Source organism: Megalops cyprinoides, chromosome 3, assembly GCF_013368585.1.
Source record: "Megalops cyprinoides isolate fMegCyp1 chromosome 3, fMegCyp1.pri, whole genome shotgun sequence".
NCBI lineage: Eukaryota > Metazoa > Chordata > Actinopteri > Elopiformes > Megalopidae > Megalops > Megalops cyprinoides.
In genome coordinates, this window is record NC_050585.1 from 11,633,411 (window position 1) to 11,655,284 (window position 21,874).

Here is a 21,874-nt window from a genome sequence, read left to right on the forward strand (position 1 = left end):
TAATCTACTGGCATTAACTCTGGACGAAGGCAGGAGAGAGCGCTACCCCAGACAATATTTACCGCCGCGCGTCCGCGGTGCCAGCGGTCAGCCGTGCCAGCTCTTGGCCCTCGCCGCGCGGCTGAAGGAGACACAGAGGGGTTTTCCCTCCTCTCCTCCGGCTGTCTCCGCACTTTGGCCTTTGTCTTTCTGTGTCTAGACATGACAGAGAAGGCCTTTTTGTTGTCTGTTTACAGTGCAGCAGACAGCCTGGCTGCAGAATCGCTGGTTAGAGCTGTCTGGCTGTTCCTCAGGGGAAGGACGCTTCTCGCTAATCAAAGAGGGTTCCCTCAGGCCAAACCCTCAGCTGCATGGCTTACAAAAGGGTCCACCGGTGGCGCTTTAGGTGAACGGCCTGAGCTGCTATTGGCACAGAAATGCTGCAGGGCACGGTGGCATGAACCTTTTTTTTTTTTTTTTTTTTGAAAACTTAAACCGTGGGTCTTTGTGAGTGTTCCAGATTTCTGGAACTACTCATTGTGTAGCTTTCCCCCCTGAGTGCTTTGACTTACTATGACTGCAGCGTTGTTCATCTTATGGCATCTCGTTTCGCCTCCCTAACGATGACTTCTCTTCCCCACTTCCTTGAGTGTCAAAGACAAGTCACCAAAGAGATGCCTGCATTCCATCGGTCATTTCCTGCACTTCTATTTTCGTCCCCCTCTTTTTCCATTTTGGCCCAGTCAAGTTACAGTGCGAGCACTTTGCTTCCATTCTGCAGTAAAAAGGCATGTTAAAAGCTGAACTGCCGAGTGCTGTAGCTCAAGCAGGGGTACGGTCTGCGCAGCCTCCGCAATGGCTGGATGCAGTACAAACGCGGTTTCCCTCACTTTCTGCCCGGTACAGAGCTCTGACAACCAGTAACGGTAACACCGCTCAATTAATTCCACACAGGCCCAACAAGCATCAGCCACCGAGGCTGAAATTTCCACTTTCTGGGATCTTGTCAAGAGTCTCCTTTGAACTGTTGTCCTGGGGGGGGGGGGGGGTGTCAGGGAGGGATTCCATGGTAGTTGTTTTGTTTTTTTTTCTCACCCTCCCCTCAGTGACCCTAAGTTGTGTGTTCGAAAGGAACATCGGCTTCCCTTTTATAGAGTTGGAAGTTTGGCTGCTGCTTAGACTTCCTCTGCACTTCATGCTGCTACGGATAACATTATTATGGCGGATGGAAAATATATTGTAATCCAATTACAACTGCCCAGGCTGGGGGAGCGCGAGGTTCCTTTGTCTCTGCCATGACATTACTCATAGACAAACTGTAAAAAAAAAAACACCTACTTTCAAATGCTGTACGGACCTGTCGCTATGGCAACCCAGTACAACACGGGGTTTTCGACAAAGGCAGGAGCCTTTCAAGACCTGGAAAAACAAACACTCAGGACAGAGCAGGAACGCTCGTGAGAAGAGCCCGGCTCCCCGCAAAGCCGTGCGGCCGTGAGCGCCGGTTCCGATGCCTTTCATTCGTGGTTTGTCATTCTGCGGCTCAGTGATGCTGTAACCCAGTGCGGCGTATGGCATCCGCTTGCTTTGGGAAAGCGCAGTTCTATCACAGGAGCGGACCACGCAATACTGTATGTCAGATATCGACTTTGCAGATACGTCGGTAGAATACAAATTGAGTTGCGGTCCAGTGCTTACTTACCCTGTTTTGAACAATCCACTGATATCTTTGCAACTAGGAAAGGATATGCTTTCTGTGTAATATTATCATGTATTTCACATGAAGTTGGATTCAATTAGATTTATGATTATCTATGAAATTGTTCATTGATCAGTGAAACCTATTGAAAAGCAGAAAATGTTTAAAAGAAACAATGGTTCGCAATGAAGTGCTTTACTCATAATTCTCAGCACTATTGTTTCAGTAAGCGCTATGCATAGTTAGGGCAGAACATTCATGCTTGGAGCACATTTCCTTCACGAGGTTAATGTGGTCATTTACTGGTCGGGGGTATTCCCTCTGCGGTTCCGGATGTTCTCAGAAAAACAGCGCATTCATGGGAGAGATTTAAGATTTCACCATGCCCCCCCCACTCCCCAGTGGTTCCTCCCTCCCCAACACTCATTCATGAGGAACATTTTGTCTTGTCCCGAACAGGCAGCGAACCACATGGCTGCAGGCTGGGTAATGAATCGTCGCCATGTTTTGTATTTTCCTGTCCCCGCGCCCTGGGGAGGGGGCCGGCTCTCTTTCCCGGGATTCTGACGGGCGGCCCGTGCACTCCGGGGCAGCTGACCCCCGCCGTCCGTCCCCCCCCCCCGTTACTCACAGGACTCGGGGGGGAGCCGGCCAATGGATCGGCCTCTGATCTCCCAGCATCCCCCATTTGGAATCCATCGGGGCATGTGTCCCACTGATCTGTGCCGGATGGGTCGCCAGAGCTGTTGCAACAGAGCCGAGCAGAGTCCACGCTGAAGTAATTAGGTGGCCGCGCTGCTCTGTCGCTGCCTTTAGCCCGCAGAGCTGGAATCTGTGCTTAGGCTCTCCGACCTCAGCAATTCAGATGCGTGTAAGCACAAGCCCCTCGTGTCAATCAAGCGGTTAGCGTGTCCTAGCTGTTGCAAGCAAAATTGAATTTATATGCGTGTCTTTCTGTTTGTGGTATGAAAAGGATACGTACTGTGTAGCTGTATTAGAACTTTGTCACTAAAAAGAATCAGAGTATCTAATGTCAATAACTGCTGTGATGTAGTTCATCTTTAAAACAGTTATGGAGACATAACTTTCCAAATTCAGTGATCTTTAATTTACCTGGATGGCTCACATAATTCTCTGTGGCTGCTCTAAACCCATCCAGATACTGTAAAAATCAGTTGATATATACAGCTCCTGTGCAGGTCTCCAGGCAAGCGGACAGTACACCTGGCCACAGATATGGAGTATCAAATGCTAACAGTCTCAGTGTGGCAGCACGGTAGTGTAGGACAGGTTACTGTAATTGCACTAGTGTAATTTTATCCTATGGTGCCATAGGATGTTATCTAATGCCCAAAATAAGGTAGAGAGCTGGTCTGACAAACTATGTCTGACGTCTGTTTGGCAAGGCATTGTAAGTTTTTGGTGACGTCCTCAGTAGCATCATGTGATCAGTTGTCCTTTTAACGCAAGCTCCTGTTGGTCTGTACGAGAGACAAATTGGCTTTGCTGTAAGAGGTGGGTCAAATCGGACCAGGTCACCTGGCAGATCATGTGGAATAAAGGGTGAGCCAAGGGAAGAGGGTCAGAGAATACCCAGCACAGTCCAAACAGAGCAGATCTACGCAGTGGAAATACCTCTTCAATGGAGGGCTGTTCCATTAATTCTTTAATCGGCCGGATTTAGCGGAGTCTGAAACCGAGTGAAGCTAAGCCAGGGGCGGCATTTGGTTTGCGTGAGCGTTTTCTCACGCACGAGCGAGTGAGTGTGCGTTTTCCGCGTTCGAGTTGTGTGTGCGCGTGTGTCCTTTTCGGCTCAAATTACGGCTGTCCTTCGCACAAAAGGCCCCAGATGTACTCTCCTCTTGTGCTTTTGGAGGGCCCTCTGGAGCACGGGGCCAGTTAGTGGTGGAGATGGAGTATTGATCAGAACAGACAGGTCCTGCCTGGAGATGTTGAGTGGAGCAACCTGTCAGACACTCCAGCTGGTCTGATGTTAGGAGGGGACCTACGTGCTTCACAGAGGCGGCTTGGCGCGCGCTTGTCTGAAGTGGGAGGATTCACTCCACAACAACACAGCATCGAGCCTCATCCACAAAAATGGGCACACAAGGGCGAAATATGAGACCTGCAAATAAGGAACACATAATGTATCTCATTTAAATCATTTCTCCTGTCATACATTCAGTTTTTTGCATGTATATATTTATGTATGTAATTCATCCATTATTGTTGCCATTACTGTCTTGTTTGGCTGCATTGTACAGAGATGAAGAGGAATGTAAAGCAGTGTAATGCAGTCTACCACAATGTGTTTGATGATTTAAAAAATGACAGGTAAATAAGTGACAAATATTGTGTGCAGAATATGTTTCGACGTCTGTCTGATTGTGCCAGCCAGGGCGCTAGCGTCTGAGAGGGTAGTGTGGATACAACAGAATGAAAGCCCAGATTCTAATTATTCTTTGTGGGGTCCTCCACAAAAGGAAATCGATACAGGAGTAGCTCGGAGCAGAGAAAACCTTAGAAGGTAAGCTGCGCTCTGCCTGGCATTATAACACTCGACTGGAGCTCAGGGAATAACTGCAGGGTGTGAGAAAGCCTGCTGTTCCACGGCAGAGCCCCCCCAGCACAGGATCACCCTGGCACTTCAAGGCAGATCCCATAGCCTTGACGCTCAACATCAAAAGGAGCTGTTGGCAGCTGCATTCATGCAGGTCCAATGCAGCGGCTTTAGTTGCGCTGTTCCTGCCCCCGCAGATTCCCCCCCCCCAGCCCAAGCACCCCCCCCCCCCACACTTTGACAGAAATTGGAGGAGACAAACACAACCAGTGTTTGAGGACGGGCCCTTAGGGGCTCGGCTGCAAGCTGGAGTCGGTTTGTGCTGGGTCAGTAAAACAGAGGAACTCCCAGACGCTTACTGGAAAAAGCCGGATGACATCATGCGGTGCCTGATTGGCTGCGTCAGAGAGGAAACCCCTTCGCTGGGCAGGGCCAAAGCAAGTGACAATGTGTGCCTTTTTTCCTTTTTTTCCCCCTCCCCCTGTGTTGTTAACCCTGCAGCCAGGCTGCCCAGCAAGACTTTTCCATTCCTCTTTCCCGTTCCCATACCAGCACAGCGCAGACCACGGGGCTGCGGGTCACTCTGACATCAGACCTTATTGTACCTGGTGTTTGTTTTTTGGCTGAGTTTCCTTGTATTCATTAACGTACGCAGCCTCACACCCCACCTTAAACAGTGTGTCAAAAAAAAAAGCTGCGTGTGTGCCAAGCGAGAGAGTGGCGTCATGAGTCAGGTGTTTCTGTGGGGCTGTTTTGGCCTTGCCTCACATAACCTGATGTCCGGCCTCACACAGGTGAATTGCATATCGCAAGAAAACTGTGCTTTGCTGTAAAATATGCACATTATAGTCAAGGCTTTTGTGTAAGGGGGCGGATGTGAATTGGGGGTAGGATTGTTGCACAGCAGGTCGGGAACTGCCGCTGTAAATAAAGGTCGCAGGTATGGATCCCAAGGGGACACTGCTGCTGTACCTTGCAACCATGTACTTAACGTGACTTGCCTCATTAAACCTCTAGCTGTGTTAATGGATGTGTGAAATGTAAGCTGTGTAAGTCTCCCAGGATTCAGGAAAATACATGTTGTGTAATGCAGTTGTTGTCAAACAGTTGTTAAAGGCCATTTATTTTACGAGCAAGAAGTTATCCTGGCATTGGAACCTTGTGAGTCACACGACAGAAGTGGTAATGTCCATTTTTGTGTTTCTCCCTCTCTCCAGATGTTCGTGGTGGACAAGGTAGAGGACTCCAGCTGCTCACTCCATGAATTCTCCATCACTGGATCCACCTATGCCCCAGAGGGACACGTGTAAGTGTTCTGTCTAGTTCACGTTAACTTGACACTCACCACGCCCAGTGTATGCAGTGGAAATATTTGAAAGGAAATGCATTGTGGGAAGTTGCCTGTGAAAACTTATTTCAAAAGCGGTAAGAAGGCTGCAGTCCATCCCCAGTGTGTTTTGGCCATTTAAGGCCTCCATTTATTCCAATTCTCCACATTGAATCCAACTCTTTGGTGACTCTTTTGTTTAGGATTTCTTTTCTGTAGGACTTCCATGTAGACTCCTGGCAGAGATGATCATTATATAATCCTTATGAATGTTCTGCCTCTTCGTAAAAATGTATTTACAGGGTCGCTAACTTTCCTGAATTAGGTTTCTGTTTTCTTTTTTTCTTTTTAGCTTCTAGCTTTAACGACAGCCCAAACAACAGCCAGCTGCAGCTATTTATGCCTGTTGCATTAAGCAACATTTTTCCATGCTTGTAGATTATTCCACCCATTTTTCTTTTTTTTTTTTTTCACAAGAGCGTATTGCTGGAACACAGACTCATCTAGCATTATACCAGCTCCTCTCCTTACTTCTATCAATGTCTTACTGAAATTCTATATTTCCAATTATATTATGATCAAGAAGAGATATGAAACATGGAAAAAAAACAGCAGCCAGGAATAAATGTCTGGCAAGTCTGGCAAGAAAGGTATTGTGAACAACATTAAACATGATGAGTGTCTTAACTACGGCTATGAATCCACATTGGGATAGATTCATTACAACCGTGCTGCTCTGTGCAAGTGTACATGCTTGGTTTTGTGGGACTCCAGACTCATCCAGATTATGTTGACACATCTAGTCTCAGGGAACACTTTTACCGTCTGAATCCCAAAACCAGGGCGAATGTCAGACCTGTTGTTTTCTGCACCTTCACTGATAATCATTTTGCAACCAGGTTGCAAAATTGTGGTTCTTCTACTGAAAACAGAGTCACCAAGAGGTTACAATGTACATTACCAGTCAAAAGTTTGGAAACAATATCTATTCTTTTTTTTTCAATATTTTCCATATTGTAGAATAATAGTAAAGACATCAAAACTCAAATTGAATTATGCAGTGACCTAAAAAGTATCAAACTAAGCAAAACAAATCTTATATTTTCTATGAAGTAGCCAAAAAATATTTTTTAAAAATAATTTTTTTGGAAAGAAATTCATATGTAGATATCAACTTCACTATTTATATGTCTAAGAAACAAAGTTAAAAGATTTCTGTTTATCAGGTGTGTCCAAACTTCTTGACTGGTATTGTAAGTGTGGAACTTTTTGTCAAGGGGGCTAGTCTGTTCTACTCCGCAGGTTCTGCAGGTTCAGTAAAATCCCCAGATAGATTACAACCTAAATAGCACACGTGGTAATCCACACGATTGGAATAAAAGTAGGTTAGGTCTAAAGTGTGAACGCGCATAGTACAATAAAGTGCAATGAGTAGGTGCATTATGGGTCCCCTGGACTTGAGAAGTTTTCATCCAGTGTCTGTTTTTACTGTCATTTATTCTCTCTTACTGCTCTCTGCGAAAAGTCAGAAAGCCCTGAAAATAGGAACACAGATAAAACAAACAGGATCTAAAAGGCATCATTACTTTTCTAGGTGCAACTCCCATTGTGTCAATATCATTAAAAAAATCTCTGTGTATGTGGCCTTCGCTTCGCTATCTCTTCTGTGACGGTTGCCAGAGCAACTCCCCCCCCGCCACCTCGTAGTGTTGCTGACTTGGACTGTGCTCCCACAGGCTTAAGGGGGATCGTCCCATTCAGTGCGGGGATTACGACGGCCTGCTGGAACTGGCCACCATCTGTGCCATGTGTAACGACTCCTCCCTGGACTACAACGAGGTGAGGGACCCTCTCCTCCATCTCAGACCCGGTCTCATCGCTTCTGCACAGATGCTGTGTGTGTGTGTGTGTGTGTGTGTGTGTGTGTGTGAATGTGTGTGTGTGTGTGTGTCTCATAGGGTGCTAAAGGCATGCTAAAGCCCTAGAAGTGGTAACATCCTTGACACACTCACTTGCTCACTCACTTACTGAGTGGGTCCCTGAAAGTAACTGTAGTACCTCTCTGTTACCACTGAACTGTACCAGTGAAGACACCCACCAAAGTAGTCCATTCCCCTGAGTAGTGCCTGTTCAACCAGCTCTTCCTTTGTGAAAATCTGCCGTCTTTCTGGTCTCCCCCTCTGCTGAGGTGACAGCAGCCTGGTGCTTTTTTCCGTCTTTGTCCCTTTGTCAGCAGATTTTGCAGCATGAGCCAGTTCTTTGCTGCGTTCTCTTGGGGTGTGTCCCTGTTTTGGTGTGCTGCACAATACATCCTTGCCCACAGTCAAATGGGTCACCCCAATGTGTTTATGCAGGGAGTAACTCACCCCCCACAGCCCTGCTTATCAGTAACTCTGCAGTTGACACCACGAGTGGAGGTCTCTGCGGTATCATTGTCCCTGTCCTTTGATTTAGTGCCTTGCTGGGATGAAAAGGTCTCTTCTGTATGGTCTGTCACCAAAGGGCACAAAGACATTCACATTTCTACAACACTGTAATTGCCAGTGCTGTAAAAATGTGCTGTAGAAGAAGTGCAGAGACATTGACTCTCCTCTCCTAGACTGTGGCCCCATTAGGCTGTGTTTCTGCCTGTGGATAAATCGGGCTCAAAGCTGTAATGCATCGCTGCCTTTTACACAAATGAGACGGGGGTTGCTATGCAAAGTAGCACATCTCACAGAAAAACACTGCACTGTTTACATGCAAGGCACAGCTGCAGAGTGGTGCCAGTCTTTCCATGAGTGCGCACACACACACACATACACACACGCACACACACACACACACACACACACAGACACACACACTCAAATAGATTCCTGATATTGGTATCCCTCTTTGCAGACATTCAGGTCCTATTACGGAGGGAACATTGTTATTGCGGTCAAAGAGCCACCGGTCTGCGACATGCAGACTCATTTCATTCACTCAAGTCAGGCGAAGGGAAAAAGTAGGTAGGGCCCTAATGCGTGGGTCCTATCCACAAACTCCTCAGGACATCACCTGGCGCGTATTTATCTGTGTCAGAGCCCTTCCCAGAAAGCCACTCCTGGTTGTTTATGTTTATGGTTTTTTTTTTTTTGTAAAAAGTGAAAAGTGTCATCGAGTCGTGTGACAGTGTTCTCTCTATGTGTATCCCCACGCTGCAGTCCAAGGGCGTGTATGAGAAGGTCGGCGAGGCCACGGAGACGGCGCTGACCACCCTGGTGGAGAAGATGAACGTTTTCAAGACCGACCTATCAGGGCTGAGCAAGGTGGAGCGGGCTGGAGTGTGCAACTCGGTAAGACCGGCAAAATGGTGCAGCACAAGCACACAGGCATTCCAGTAGCACAGCCGTTTAAGCCCTAGACTTCTATGTCAGACAGTCTTATGCTTACCGTGAGCAGTGATACTTACATTTGCAAGTTTGGCTCCAGGTGCTGTGGTTCCCTGCATTTAATCTCAACAAGCATAATAAATGTCATGTCAATGGAGGGGTCAGTTAAACATTTTACTCCAGAATAAACCAAAATAAGCCTGAGTTTTTAAACTTTACAATTTCAAAGTAGGGGTACTTTACATGTTCTTTTGACTAAATGTACTGTGATGACCAAGGTAGACTTGCGTCACAAGTAATCCGTCTCTCACTGAGTTGCATTCTGTTGCACACCGAATTAAAGATTGGCGTAAGAAAAAAGTGTTTATTTCCTTCGATTAGGAAGGTGTTTGTCTGTCAGAAGCACACTGCGTGTCTCACGCTGCTGCAGGGGGGGTGACAGGGACAGCCAAGGCAGGGAAACGCTCCTCACGGATGACCGATAACACTCCAAGTTTTCCGCTGAACTCTGGAGAGGGCTGCTGGAAGTCCCATCGGTTTAATTACCAGTAAAAGCCCCTCCGGTGACATTGGCCCTCGGAAGAAATAATATTTAGACAAGAATAAGTTTATGAAGGGGTTAGCTAAACATTCAAGTCAGTGTCAGGGCTTTCAGCAGGAAAAAAAGGGACTTGGTTTCCTTTTAACATACTTGGCTGTTAACTGTCTTACACAGAGACATAAAGCGGTGTTTAATCTTTTTTCTCATGAGCCCCGGAGAGACTCGCTTGGCCCTCTTCTGTCTTGTCATGGAAAGACGAGGCATTTGGCTTAATATGGTCTCGCATGGTTTTATCAGGGCATCTGTCAAGTGCCTTGTGTGCCGATTCACATCATCTGTTAACGTCAGATATGTCTGGGTTCTGACTGGGTGGAGCAAATGTTTACCAGAAACTTGACTGAAAACGTCATCGGGATGTCAATCTAGCAGCTGTTACACGGGTGACCCCTAGTGGTCACAGAACAGAACAGAAATGCCAGCCAGCGAGGAGAGCTCTTCAGTGAGCAGAGTCGGTTCTCTCTCCAATCACATTACCCACCTCATAAATTCATTTTCACTTCAGGCGATTCTCCTGGAAAATGTATTAATGTCACAGCCATCATTTTAGATTTCAAGTGTTTCCATCTAAAAGAAATTGTACAAGGAACCCTCAGTTTGCCTTTAATTTTCCATTGGCATGACTTCAGAATATGTATTTGAGTGCATGTTCTGTATGCTTTTGCATGTGCATAATATATGCATATTTCAACAATTAGACATATAGGTGGAGGTGAAACCCAGTATGTGAGGAATTGTAATGCATACGAAGAAAATGGCTAGCATAAAAATAAAGGAAGATATTACAAAAATTTCATTCTATTCTCAAATTACTAAATTGACTTCCCTAAGGCAAATCTGGCTGTACCAGAGATGGTTAAAAAGTCCTGCATTCCCTCTGTGTTTCTACTTGCATGTCTAGGAAGTTCCGGTGGGTAACAGGAGGCTTCTGCGCTGATCACATCACTGTGCTTACAATGGACATTTGACCATACCCCTGCATCATAGTGAGCTAGCAAACCAGGATGCTTTGCATTTTAACGGCAGAACCCGTATTCTCAGTATTAAGCACCCGGAGCTGAATATCTGTTCAGTAAATAGAGTATCTTTGGCCACGCTGTCCAGTTTGAGCGTGGGGCTGGATCCGCGATAAGCAGAGCGTGCTTTTGAGCCTCTTGACTGGCACGGTTCCCAGCGCTGCCCCGCCGCCCGTTTCCCCCAGACGGGTGCGGGGAGTGATGTGTGTTCACCACAGGCCTGTCAGCCTGTCTGCGTCAGAGAGCAGAGGGATCAGCGCCGCGGCTCCTCAACAACCACCTGGGCCTGACAGGTGGCCAGGAACCTGGCCGTCTGTAACAATCTCCCGAGCCCCGCGTGCGTCTGACAGCTCTCCCCCCTCCACCCCCATCCCTCTCGCTGCAGGTCATCAAACAGCTGATGAAGAAGGAGTTCACCCTCGAGTTCTCCCGCGACCGCAAGTCCATGTCCGTCTACTGCACTCCGACGAAACCGGGCTCCCTGAGCAGAATGTTTGTCAAGGTATCTGGAAACGGCCCACACAACATTCCCACCAGCAACAAAAAAATTGGTCTCAGGCCTGGGGTCATAATGAATTGTGTTGTTGTCCCACAGAACATGTATACAAGTCGTTTATTGTTGCTAGAGATGTGTTGTGACCTGCAACACATATAGATGTGCTACAGATGACTTGTTTCAAGAGATGAAATGACTTTAATTCTCAAAGTAGCCAGCTGCAATCACTGCTGGCTCATTAAACCTTACCCTGCAGGTCTTCTGCACACACAAACACACACACACACACACACACTCTTGTGCAGGCGTACATTAGATGTGAAAGGCACAGGCAAGCAAGGATGTGGCGTGTTTGATGACTGTACCTTCCTGCAGGGCGCCCCCGAGAGCGTAATTGAGCGTTGCCAGTACCTGCGTGTGGGCACCGGGAAGGTGGCGCTGACCGCCCCCCTGCGGGACCAGCTGATGAGCTTAATCAAGGACTGGGGCACGGGCAGAGACACCCTGCGCTGCCTGGCCCTGGCCACGCGCGACTCCCCACCCAGGAGGGAGGACATGGACCTGGAGAACTCCGCCAAGTTCGCCGAGTATGAGGTCAGCCAGCCAGGGCAGTCCGCTTGAGGGAGGGAGGGGGGGTGGGACTTGGGCAAGGGGATCATGCATGGGCCTGAGATTTACACAGACATGCCTCCTCCAAACAAGGGATGTGTGGGGATATAGGCTGAGCACCTGGCATCAATGAAACCAACATGATGATCTTTCCGTTGAGTTTCTCCTGTGAAACAGATTAAGCTGTCAGCTAGCATGAGACATTGTGGAGTGCCATACATCTTAATTATGTAGATACCTTTACCTATTCAGTGTACGAATCAAGAGTCAATGGATTTTGTATGTATGATTTGGTTATGAGACTTTCTCATCCCTGTATTTGGTGGAGTAGTCATGTGCTGTCAGTCATTGAATGAACCAATAAAAAGATTGCTTTCCATAGAAAAACACCATGGTTGAAACTATTCAGTCTCCATTAACAAGCGATAATTGCTCCCATGCTGAGAATCATTAGGCTTCAGTCGCCTATTACTTGGTTTTAGTTCTCCATGGACATGCTCGTATTCCACTAAAGAAAACGCTATTGTTTTTTCTCAGCACCAGGTACTTTACATTACATTACATTATTGTCATTCAGCAGACACACTTATTCAGAGCGAGTTACACAGGTTACAATGTTTACATGTTGTCCATTTATACAGCTACATATAGCTATGTACAGGTATATGCTGAGGCGATTGTGGGTTAAGTACCTTGCCCAAGGGTACAACAGCAGTGCCCCGGCGGGGAATAAAACCAGCAACCTTTCAGTTACAAGCCCTGCTCCTTACCACTATGCTACACTGCTGCCCCCTTGCTTACACCTTTCCCCCCCTTCCACATTATAGACGGGCCTGACGTTCGTGGGGTGCGTGGGCATGCTCGACCCCCCCAGGAAAGAGGTGATCGGCTCCATCAAGCTGTGCGGCGAGGCGGGCATCCGCGTCATCATGATCACCGGCGACAACAAGGGCACGGCCGTGGCCATCTGCCGTCGCATCGGCATCTTCACCGAGGACGAGGACGTCATCGGCAAGGCCTACACGGGACGCGAGTTCGACGACCTCTCGCCCGAGGCGCAGCGGGAGGCGGTCAAGCAGGCCCGCTGCTTCGCCCGCGTGGAGCCTGCCCACAAGTCCAAGATCGTGGGCTACCTGCAGTCCTTCGACGAGATCACCGCTATGGTGAGCGTGCTTCGGCTGGCAAAAGGCTTTCCCCAGCCTGGGTAGCAATGTCAGAGCTCCACGACTCCCATTCAAACGGGCCTTCAAATCTGTCAACATAGAGAGTAAAAAGTCCTGTGTAGTCCATATGTTGCTAAATCTATACCCTCTACAGCCTGTGCCTGCACAATCATCCACATCAGGATGTTCAGTCAGATTGTAGCTCAACCTCTTGTGTTCCTGGGCTGCCCTGAAACACAGGCAGAATATGTGTTTTAATTCCCTGAGGTACCAGTATCAGCCTGTGTCATCTTTGTTCGTGCTCTGTCGCCTCATGCTGTCTGCCAGCGTCTTGGGACAGGAGGCTTATTCAGGCGTCTGTAACTGACACACTCCATTCAGAGACACAATGCGGCATTAATTGCTAAGCTACTGTGGCATAACCTTTCATTGTACCGTGTCCCTTAATCTGTCTGCTTGACGGCAAGTCTGTCTAATCAGAGGGAGTGTTTTCACATACACTTGAGCTCCAGTCTAGAAAAATATCGATCGACCAAGAGAGAGATTAAGATGAAAAGCTGTCTGCTTTTAGTTTTCCTGCAAGGAATGATGGGTAGTCGTTCTGATTTGGCTTTTGATGGTGTGTGGGTAAAGTCCCAGTCTGATGGAGGGAAGCATATTGGCAGTCTTTTTTTTTTTTCGAGTGTCACCTCGCGTCATCTCCCGATCCCTCTCAGACAGGTGACGGGGTGAATGATGCCCCTGCACTGAAGAAGGCCGAGATTGGCATCGCCATGGGGTCCGGCACGGCCGTGGCCAAGTCGGCCTCGGAGATGGTCCTCTCTGACGACAACTTCTCCACCATCGTGGCGGCCGTGGAGGAGGGCCGGGCCATCTACAACAATATGAAGCAGTTCATCCGCTACCTCATCTCCTCCAACGTGGGCGAGGTGGTCTGGTAAGGGTCTGCTCCCCTCTGACTCAACCCCTGTGCTCTGCTTCCCTGTGAAGCAAACAAGGACAGATGGTTAAGACACGATTCACTGTGGGTGTCTATATCCTGACTCGGGATTCATCTCATGTTCGCATCACCCTATATCTCTTCAGTTAATGATAAGCCCTGGGGCTTACATAATGATACATTATAATGATAACTGGGGCTTTATAAATAGGTTCTCATCCAGGATGATGAAGAGCACTGATAGTTGAAGGGGTGTCCTGGAATAGCCTCTGCAGCCTCAGTGGGTAGCTGTTGGCACCTCTGGCTGGGAGGCTGGAAGCTTGCCACTCAGACTTGTCCTCTTGTGTCCCCCCAGCATTTTCCTGACAGCCATCCTGGGCCTTCCGGAGGCGCTTATCCCAGTACAGCTTCTGTGGGTCAACCTGGTGACTGACGGACTCCCTGCCACTGCCTTGGGCTTCAACCCCCCAGACCTGGACATCATGGACAAGCCTCCCCGCAACCCCAAGGAGCCCCTCATCTCTGGCTGGCTCTTCTTCAGATACCTGGCCATCGGAGGTTAGCCTTGGAACCCTGCATTGCATGGGTTATTGGCTTACCTGGGTGACTTATATGGGTTACATTCTTCATTTTCACTAGAACGATTTGAGTGAATTGCCTTGCTCAAGCATATAAAATAGCAGTGCCTCACCATGGATTTTAACCCTTTCATATGTGACTTATTTTATGCTATGTAGCGTGTGTGCTACGTTACATGGTTCATTATGTTTTCATTACCGTTATTAAGCTTCTCATACTTTTCACCGCTGCATTTGCTATACTTTGTAACGCTAAATCACTGTTTCCTCAAAGCTGACGTTAGCTAGAATTTTTCCAATCTGGTGTTCTAATCACACCGGTTTGACCGTATACACAAAAGGGGCTAATCACACCCCTGTGACCATACGTGCGAAAGGGTTAACCTTAGATTTTATAGTTATGTCCGGTTCCATACACTGCCAACTCCCAATTAACCAACCCTCCCATGGTGTGATCAAATTGACTTTCCCTCAGAGATGGACTGTGTGACAACTTAGGGGAAGTCAAGTGGGAATAACAACTTCATGCATTTGCAAGATGCCCCTTAAGGTAACTGTAGCCTTGTCCAGTCATGGCCTTTTATCCATAACCCACTGTAACCTTTAACCTTTTTTGACCTGTGTCTGTCCTGCAGGGTATGTTGGCCTGGGGACCGTGGGAGCAGCGACATGGTGGTATCTCTTTGACGAGCAGGGCCCCCAGGTCTCATTTTACCAGCTGGTAAGTATGTAGCACACCTCTCTGTGTACATCCCTCAGACACAGAGTCCCCCGGCGGTCAGGTGACTTCCTGTTGCTTCAGTGTTTATGCACTTTATGCATTACTTTTGTTCTCTGCCATCTGATACTGTGGAGCACAGTAGCATGAATAGATCATAGATCTGTAAGATTATGCTGTTTTACTATTATCATTATAAATGTTATTATTATTTTTACAAGCAGTGGCTGTAGTACTAGTAGTAGTAGAGGTAGCAGCAATAGCACAATAGCAAAAGTCACAGTAGTAGTAGTCATTAGACATCCTATTTTGGTGCAATTTAGAACTGACCTCATTTAAATACATTAAGAATGTATTACACTGTGATTAATGTAAAATGATGCAACCAATATGCAATGCAACAGACAATATCTGCAAGGGGAAAAACAATGTGCTGCTAAGTGTGTATTTTAAATATTCGATGGAGGCATTCGCGGCCCGCATCCTCCGTTGGTAACAGAAGCGCTCGGCTGTTGGCTTGCTTGTCTGACACCCACGCCTCCCCCACAAGCCTTGATCTCGTCTCCCGCAGAGACACTTCATGCAGTGTACTGAAGACAACCCCATGTTCGCCGGGATCGATTGCGAGATCTTCGAGTCGCGCTACCCCACCACCATGGCCCTCTCTGTGCTGGTTACCATAGAGATGTTCAACGCTCTCAACAGGTAGGCCTCGGCGGCGCAGCGTGCGGGAAGCGCAGAGTGCTTTTGTGACTAATTAGCAGAGAAAGTCTCGCCGGCCCCAGTCCATTACCACACTTCTGAGCCAGTTGCAGCGCTTTAAAGGGCAGCACAGGCAGTTCCGATTCTTCTTCTTCTTTTTTTTTTTTAATAAACTTGAATTGTTAATGAAAAGGTACAGAAAATATCTCTCCCAGCTAAAAGGGCCTCCAGGGCTATTCTCTGGAAAAAATTATCAGTAATTTATTTCACAGCATTCATGTCACATGTCTAATCAACTGAAAGTTGAAATTCATTTTGTGTGTTCTGGAGATAAATTTCATAACTTGAAAGTGAACCTCAAGTGCCCCGTAAGGCCAGATTAATAGCCTCGAAGGGCAGAATTTCAAATGCTCAGTCTGACTAACTGAACGCTTTCTCTGAGATTTATTGGCCTCTCAGACTCACCCTTGGGTGCCTTTCAGGCCTCCCATTATCATTCCTCTCAGTTGTTTTCCCCTCTCCTCTCAGATCAGCAGCACATAAACACATGTGCAGTGGGACAATAAGCCTTTTTCACGGCCTGGTTCATTATGCTCATTCCGGGAAAGGGCGGGCAGCATCGCGCCGTGTTGGTGCTTGCCTCGGTGATGTCATCGTGTTGTTTGGGGAAAAAGGAGGCAGCGAGAAGTCCCAGCACGCCGCCAGCGTTTGACTCACAGTTCCCCAGGGCAGACCCTATCGGAAGTACCCTGTCTCCTCACGCCAACCAAACCCCGTATTTTCATAAATAAAAAACATTTGTTCAGGAGAAAAAAAAAGAGATGTTTGGCAGGCAGAAGAGTAAACTTGTGGTGCATGTCCCAGGCCAAGAGACACACTATAAAATTGACAGATTGACCACATGTTTACATTCAGCAATGTAGGAGCTAAACAAGAGTGTCAGAGCTCTGGTTGGGACTCGTTTAAATGGATTCAATTTAAGACAATGTACATGTAATGATAACAATGGCTGCAGCAATTATATAAATATATTTTTCATTAAAATGTTATCACTTCTTTTATTCAAACCATCTGTCATTCTGATAGAAATGACACATGACATATGGACATAAGTCATCTCAGATGGAATGTATGAACTCCTTATTTGTACATTAGTCACAATTATCTTGGAACAGGATAACTGTTGATCAAAAGAAAACGCCTCCATGTGGTTAGTGTTGATGAGGCGGAAGGCATTTTTTTGTGTTAAGCCTTTTGTCCTTTCAGATGAATCACTGCTCAGTTTCATCTAACCGTTGCAGAATATCCTGGGCCTGCCACCTAAAAAGGCAGTACAAATCTTTGCCAATATTCATGAGGCATCATGGTCCCTGGTGTCGTTTTCCCTCAGCAGGGGGCTGTAATAATGCAAGGAAAATGTACAGTGTTCTGTGTTGGGTCTATGGGTAGCTGAGATGTGATTGCACAGCAACCGCAGAATGCTCCATTACTGTTAACCCTTGAGGGTGAAGGAGGAAGTTTAATTTGCTGTTGTCACTTAGCACTTAAGCTCTGTGCCATTTTACACTTAAATGCTGTATTGACTGAGGGACTTTTGTGCATTTAACAGCTGGTGCATTTTACTGGCTGGTGTTGTCCAGTCAGATGGCATAACGGTCATTGCTCTGAAATGCTACTCCTACTCATGGCTTAATAGTCAGACTGAGGTCCTGTAGGAGAAAAGGGAGAGTCTGAAAACTGAGACATGGGAGTGACTGAAGTATGTTTGGGATGCAAAATTGAATATGAAAATTGATTCCTTTACTAAATAGGATGTCCATATGATTTATTGTATATAGGGGTGGACGGTATAAACGGTATAGAAAGTATACCGGTATGAATTTGCCCTACGGTATGGATTTTGACTATACCGTGCTGCCCTCACAGATCTAGGTGTAACTTCATCAAAAGGACAGAATACTAAGCTTTATCTACATACACAAATCTTTGCTGACCTGACAGTGATTAATCTTTTCTGAAGCATTAAAATATTGTTGTCCTGGGCAAATATACACTCCAGCAATTTCAGTATTTGAGTATTTAATAAAAGACATGTTTGATTATAATTACCCGATTAAAAATTAAAGTGCCACAAAGACCTTTTGATTTAATAATGTAAATGAGTTAGTAAATTACGTCTCTGTGGCCACACTGATTAGTGTTTTCACGACCTACAGATGACAAAAGTGATTATACCCAGTCTTGTATAAACCCTGTTTCGTTTAAAACTCAGTATAGCTCTAAAACCGGGCAGAATTGTGTGATAAGGCCATCATCGTACCAGCAGTATACACATCTTCTTGTTTTTGGTTGTGCTTGACTGCTCAGTGTTGCCATGCGGTTGAATCCAAGACCCTGGTTTGTCCCTCCAGCTTGTCTGAGAACCAGTCCCTACTTAGAATGCCCCCGTGGGTCAACATCTGGCTGCTGGGAGCCATAATCCTGTCCCTGTCCCTGCACTTCCTCATCCTCTATGTGGAGCCCCTGCCTGTGAGTACACTGCGCTGACAGACAAAGCCGGATGCAGCAATGCATGTCGGCTATGTCTCAATTGATAAATAAATAAATCTATTATTATAATTTATTTTATTATAGGGCAGATGTTCTTATTAGGATGAGCTTATAAAGGTTAATATGGCATGATACATCAAACACACATTATATGCCACAAAATCGTTGCTAACTACAGAGCTGCCAGAATTACAGTAGACAATAGGCATCACGCAAAAAAATATTGATGAAGCAAAAATGTAGGTCCTTACAGTTGTCCTTCAGAGGAACTTTTACTTGCATTACAATACCATATTCACAGCGACTGACAATTAACTGGATGAGCTACACTGTTGCAATTACTCAAAAACATTGAATGATGACAACAGGCTGTTTAAGCTATCCAGGCTTATCATTTAACACTGGGGGGAACCTAATGATCCAAAGTTCTCTTTATATGTGTTACTCCTCCAGTTCTGTGGGCGTTCCTCCTTCCAAAGAAATCTTCAGAATTCTTTGAGTTTAAGAAAGACACTGTCCTTGTCGCTTGGCCTCCTCTCCCTGCCTCTCCCTCACCCTTTCCACCTCTCCACAGCTGATTTTCCAAGTCACCCCTCTGCGCTGGTCCCAGTGGATCGTGGTCCTGAAGATCTCCATCCCGGTCATCCTGCTAGACGAGGCCCTCAAGTACATTTCCCGCCACCACCTAGAAGGTAAGGCGTGTCCCATGATCCTGCTTAGGGCGATGGCAAACAGAGACACCTCACACGCATCAATTTCAGACCGTGGGAGCACTTCAGCGCACGTTATCATAATTTAAGTGACAGTGATCGAAGCACATATTCCAATATTTAGAGCCGCTCCCGTAAAGCAAATTCTTCTGCCATGTTTGAGCTGCAGACTTATGGTAGGATGGAGGGGGAGGGGTGGAGATGTCTGTTTGCTGATGACTCCGATTCAGTATGCTCTCTGTGTTTTCTCCTCACTTTCAGCCTAACTTTCTTCTCTTGCCCTCTGCGATAAGGTATACGTCTATCCTTCGCCCTCTCTGTCTCCATCTTCCCCATGGCATGTAGGGACGCCTTGCACAGCAGTGCTCATCCTAGAGTCACCAGTTCATCATAGTGGCTTTCTGTTGCTTCAGTTTCTAAAACAGCCATATCTCCCAGTGCAAGCAATGCGTTAAGATGTCTGGTAGGAAGTAAAAAAATTCGCATTTCCCTTCCTCCCTCTTCCAAAACACAATAGATCAAGACCCAGGCCTGGGCCCAACAAGACATTTTATGCATTGAGGCTCAACACTAACATTTACTGAGTTTCCCAGGGCAACCAAACACTGGCCATGAGGCATTGCAACTGCCAAGAATGGACATGCTGTATATATTTGGTGATGGTTTCCTTTTGTGTCTGACTGTGAAGTCAAAGTAACACCACTAGGGGGAAGTAGTGCATTGTTTGGTTGAACAGCATCATCTAGGCTACTCAGTAAGTTAAGTAAGAGTGAAGTAAACCTGAAAGCAGAACTAATCTGACCAACTGCTAACTTTGATGCACTGTTGCTTTAACATTAGGAAACGCGTTGAGAATGGGGTGTACAGTATAACCAACATATCATATTCTCTGAGCAAGACAATTTTCATACACATATTTGAAGTGGTAACAGGGGGATGGAAAGAAGGCGAGTATGAAACAGATTTGCTAGGATTTTTTTCTAGTTTGGAATGACGTATGAAATCCACGTTTATTTTAGACATATGCCCACGTATATTTAACCACGTATATTTTAGATTTATATCAACATCTGTTTTTGGATGGTGTCACAGAAGCAGACCCCAACAACTTGCAGGTTGAAAATGGAGAAAACTACAGTATGTCTTTCAGAACTTTCAGTTTATGAATTTTAGTGAATGAAATTAATGTGTCAAATACATTGTTCATTTCTGCTCTGCAACCTCCTTTATTTTTTTCTGGTCTTAAAGACATTAATATCTGATTTATGTAAAATTGTGTGAACACTGTCTGAAAATATGTCTTTGCAAAGCTCCTGACTGTTCCTCAGTAACCCTGCAGGGACACAAGTTCATGTGGTTATAAGCCTTTTCAGCCAGATGGTTCACTGACACATTGACACATTTTTAGCATGATTTCACAGTAGTAACTCAGGCTTATTCAATTTTATTTTTTGGTTGTTAGAGTGAAAAATGTGGGTTTAGTAAAAGTAATTTTTATCAAAGACTAACAGTAAAATCTAATACTAGCAAGCCCTCTGAGCTGGTAGCCGCCCTTACATTTTTCTGAAGTGGACACCCTAAATTCACTGCAAGTAACAAAATATGTTAAGTGTGAGGGAAACCTGAAAAAGGTTAGTGTGGAGCCCTGTCACATATGTTCAAAATCACTGAGTTCCTCTTTTGTTTTGACCGACTTGCACATCTTTATTGTATTGCAAATGCTTTCTCATTAGCATGACCACATTTTTCTTTTTTTAAATGACTGGAGTCTGTGAAGGCAAGTCGTGATAACACATGTGAACTGTGAAATGAATGTAGTGATTGTCATTTCCCTGTCTCTTCGTTTTGTCTGTATAGCCATTAGGCACTGCCCAGTTTGCTTGCCTATTTCCACTGACTTTATGTTTCTCTCTTTACAGGAGAAGAGGAGAAGAAGTACATAAAGAGAAGGCAGCTGAAATTCTAAGACTCCCTCTTCCCCTTTTTTGACAAAGAAAACCCTTTCCACCCCTTAGCCCTGCGTACACCAAAAGTCTTGCATGTTCAACCACCACTAGAAATGAGACAGGGCTCTGCATGTGTCGGAGAGTGTTTGTGTGAGTGTACGTGCGCGCGTGTGTGTCTAGGACAGAGCGCGGGACGAGCTGCGAATATATTGATGACTTTGTTGCTTTTTGTTGTTCTGTTTGATGATTTTTTTGGTTTGTCTCTGTACATATCAGTGCAATAACTGGACCAGAGGGAGGGGAGGAAGGGAGAGGGGGGAGGGAGGGCGTGTGTTTGAGACGGGTCGCGGAGTCAATAGACTCGGCGGTGTCTGGAATTGGGCTGTGACAGAGAGGTGTGGCTCAGGCAGACGGAGATGGGCGGGAGCATTTTGGTGGCATTCTCCCCCCCTTTCTCCACCGCTGCCCTGTTGGATTCCAGGCCCGTGTCCGCCTGCGGGTGACGGCCCAACCCTGGTCTCGCTACCTTTAAGGACGTGGTCTGTCCTTCCAATCTGTCCGTCTGGCCTCTGCTCCAACCCCCCGCCAACCCCCACCCCCTGGGCAGCTGAATCGAGGACAGATCACCGCTTGTCTCGCTGCTCAGACTGCTCACCCAGCCAGTGGCTTACTCTCTCCCTTCTTCTGAATGTCACTCCGCCCCTCTCTGTCACTCCTGTCTCCCTTACACATCCCCCTTTCTCCTCTTTCTCCCACTCCTTTCCCCCGCTACCTCCCTCTCTCCCTCCTCTCTCCCCTGTGACATCCTCCCACTCCTCCCCCTCACCTCTCAACATTCTCTCCCTCTCTCTCTCCACCTCTCTATCTTTCCCTCCCTCTCAGGGTCTGGTCAGAGCATGTGTGTTTTCTCGCTTGCACCCTGCTGTG

General features: G+C 46.6%; 1 protein-coding gene across 2 annotated transcripts in view; it reads left to right on the forward strand.

Moving 5' to 3' along the window:
* The window catches only part of atp2a3 (ATPase sarcoplasmic/endoplasmic reticulum Ca2+ transporting 3), a 63,282-nt gene extending 41,601 nt beyond the window's left edge, over window positions 1-21,681 (forward strand). The window contains exons 9-22 of one of the 2 annotated variants that reach the window (XM_036523247.1): window positions 5,456-5,544; window positions 7,302-7,404; window positions 8,754-8,885; window positions 10,921-11,037; window positions 11,407-11,625; window positions 12,468-12,803; window positions 13,520-13,740; window positions 14,099-14,301; window positions 14,957-15,042; window positions 15,611-15,744; window positions 18,153-18,270; window positions 18,866-18,983; window positions 19,263-19,294; window positions 20,921-21,681. In XM_036523247.1, coding sequence (XP_036379140.1) covers window positions 5,456-5,544; window positions 7,302-7,404; window positions 8,754-8,885; window positions 10,921-11,037; window positions 11,407-11,625; window positions 12,468-12,803; window positions 13,520-13,740; window positions 14,099-14,301; window positions 14,957-15,042; window positions 15,611-15,744; window positions 18,153-18,270; window positions 18,866-18,983; window positions 19,263-19,267 — 1,881 coding nt within the window. In that variant the 3' untranslated portion in view covers window positions 19,268-19,294; window positions 20,921-21,681. The remainder of the gene's footprint in view (window positions 1-5,455; window positions 5,545-7,301; window positions 7,405-8,753; window positions 8,886-10,920; window positions 11,038-11,406; window positions 11,626-12,467; window positions 12,804-13,519; window positions 13,741-14,098; window positions 14,302-14,956; window positions 15,043-15,610; window positions 15,745-18,152; window positions 18,271-18,865; window positions 18,984-19,262; window positions 19,295-20,920) is intronic. The other variant, XM_036523246.1, reaches the window with a different exon arrangement.
* Window positions 21,682-21,874: the final 193 nt, after the last annotated feature.